Source organism: Panthera uncia, chromosome X, assembly GCF_023721935.1.
Source record: "Panthera uncia isolate 11264 chromosome X, Puncia_PCG_1.0, whole genome shotgun sequence".
Taxonomy (NCBI): Eukaryota; Metazoa; Chordata; class Mammalia; order Carnivora; family Felidae; genus Panthera; species Panthera uncia.
Genome location: NC_064817.1, coordinates 184,693 through 186,595, shown reverse-complemented (window position 1 = coordinate 186,595; position 1,903 = coordinate 184,693). Strand labels below are relative to the sequence as shown.

The following is a 1,903-nucleotide window of genomic DNA, read 5'->3' as shown; positions in this document are numbered from 1 at the left end:
TCGGGGTCCGCGCAGCCCCCGAGGCGCCGGCGGCGCCCTCAGGCCGGAACCCCGCCGGCGGCGCCCTCAGGCCGGAACCCCGGCACTGCCCTCACCCGCGTCCCCGGACCCCGGACTCCGGGCCTGCGAACCCCGCCTCCCCGGGAACCCGGCCTCAGTTGCGAACCCCGCCTCCCCGGGAACCGGGCTCGGGGCCTGCGAACCCCGCCTCCCCGGGAACCCGGGCTCAGTTGCGAACCCCGCCTCCCCTTGAACCCGGGCTCCGGGCCTGCGAACCCCGCCTCCCCTTGAACCCGGGCTCCGGACCTGCGAACCCCGCCTCCCCGGACCCCGGGCTCCGCTGCGAACCCTGCCTCCCTGGGCTTCAGGCCTGCGAACCCCGCCTCCCTGGGCTTCCGGCCTGCTACCCCCACCTGCCCGGACCCGGACCCTAGGCCCGCAACCCCCCACCGGCGGCCTTCATCTGCCCCGCCCAGGTGCATTCAGGCCAGACCCCGGTTCCTGGCGTCAGGCGGGGGTGCACAGGGTGGAGGGGGCTCCCGGGGAAGGAGCGTCCGAGTCTCGGAGATGCCGCCCGGCAAAGTCCTGCAGCCCGTCCTGAAAATGAAGGTGGACGAGCTGTTCCTGTGCTGGCTCAGCGAGTCCAGCACGCAGACGATGCTGCAGGACTGCTTGCAAAGGATCAAGACGCCCGGGAGGACCGAGATGGGCGCCGGGGACGCGGGGCAGCCCGGGCCCCTGTTGGCAGCGGCAGCCCCCGCCTGCAAGCCCGTTGTGTTCGATAGCCTGGGGGCGCCCAGCCCAGCCCCCGCGTCCGCCGCGCTCCCGCTGGGAGCCGCCACTAGCCCCAGGAATGGGCCACACGTTCGAGGGCCTCCTCGTAGATCCGCAGGGACCAGAGTAGTAAGTGACTCTTGCTTCTGCTAACAGCTACCAAGGTAACTTGGGTCGCATGTCCACGTGTGGCTCGGTGGTGGTGGAGGCCGGTGGGAGAACGTGGGCCGTGAAAACTTTCATCTTTAGGCTGGTTCCCCCCCCCCCCCCCCCCCCCGGAAGCCCCCCCCCTGAAAAATTTTATCATTGCCTGAGTCCCAGGTTGGTCGGAATTTTGAAGTTTGTGTCCAATTTCTTCGACTTTTGGTTTTAGGCATACGCTTCTCGGCAGTTTATCCCCCACTTCAGTAAGAATCTTAGAGGTTTCATCCCTCACTTGTCTACTTCTGCCCTTAAATCGTCTGCAATAGTTAGAGGCGGTCAGAGGTGTACAAGAGTGTTGATTCCTAGCATTTAATACTGCGTCCGCGTAGAGAGTAAAACGTCCCCAGGTGTTACACAAAAAGGTATGGTTGGGTGCGCACAATGTACCTACGGTAGTCCTAAAGCCTGCAGTGTTCAGAACGTTCCAGGGGGACTTGTTGGTGACGTTCTAAACGTTTCCGTTGGACCTAGCGTCCGGTCCACCACGCAGGCTATCAGAGTACCGCTGAGTCACTGGTTTCCCAAGCACGAACAGACACGGCAAGCTGTACGGCCCTGCAGAGACCTGCTTGGCCCTAAATTACGGCTGGTTTTCTGAGCCGTTCTAAGGGATCTAGGACGCTTCCCAGAAAGTCCGTCTCCAAGGACACAGGAAGCAGTCTCCAAGGCAGAGCTAGAGACCGCGTGGCTTATCTCTACACCTGCAGGCCCCCCCCCCCCACCATCCCTTGAGCTCTGGCCCAGTTCCCTGCCCCCCTGAACTGCACGGCCTCAGGGCTCTAGAGCATTTTGCCCGAATCGCTCGTTTTCTGACGCAGTGGGATGTGTGACAAGGGCCAGAGCTCAGAAAGCTTACTCTAGTGGGGACAGTCTTATCCGTCCCCAGCATGGCATTCGTAGTCCCCGGGATTGCTGAGGTCCCCAG

The 1,903-nt window shown here is 63.7% G+C and overlaps 1 protein-coding gene across 1 annotated transcript in view; it reads left to right on the top strand.

Annotated features, from left to right (window-relative positions):
* The first annotated feature begins 290 nt into the window (after positions 1 to 290).
* PPP2R3B (protein phosphatase 2 regulatory subunit B''beta) overlaps positions 291 to 1,903 on the top strand; it is a 52,309-nt gene continuing 50,696 nt past the window's right edge. Inside the window, exon 1 of the mRNA XM_049643325.1 lies at positions 291 to 903. Within this exon, the coding sequence (XP_049499282.1) occupies positions 568 to 903 (336 nt within the window). The 5' untranslated portion in view covers positions 291 to 567. The remainder of the gene's footprint in view (positions 904 to 1,903) is intronic.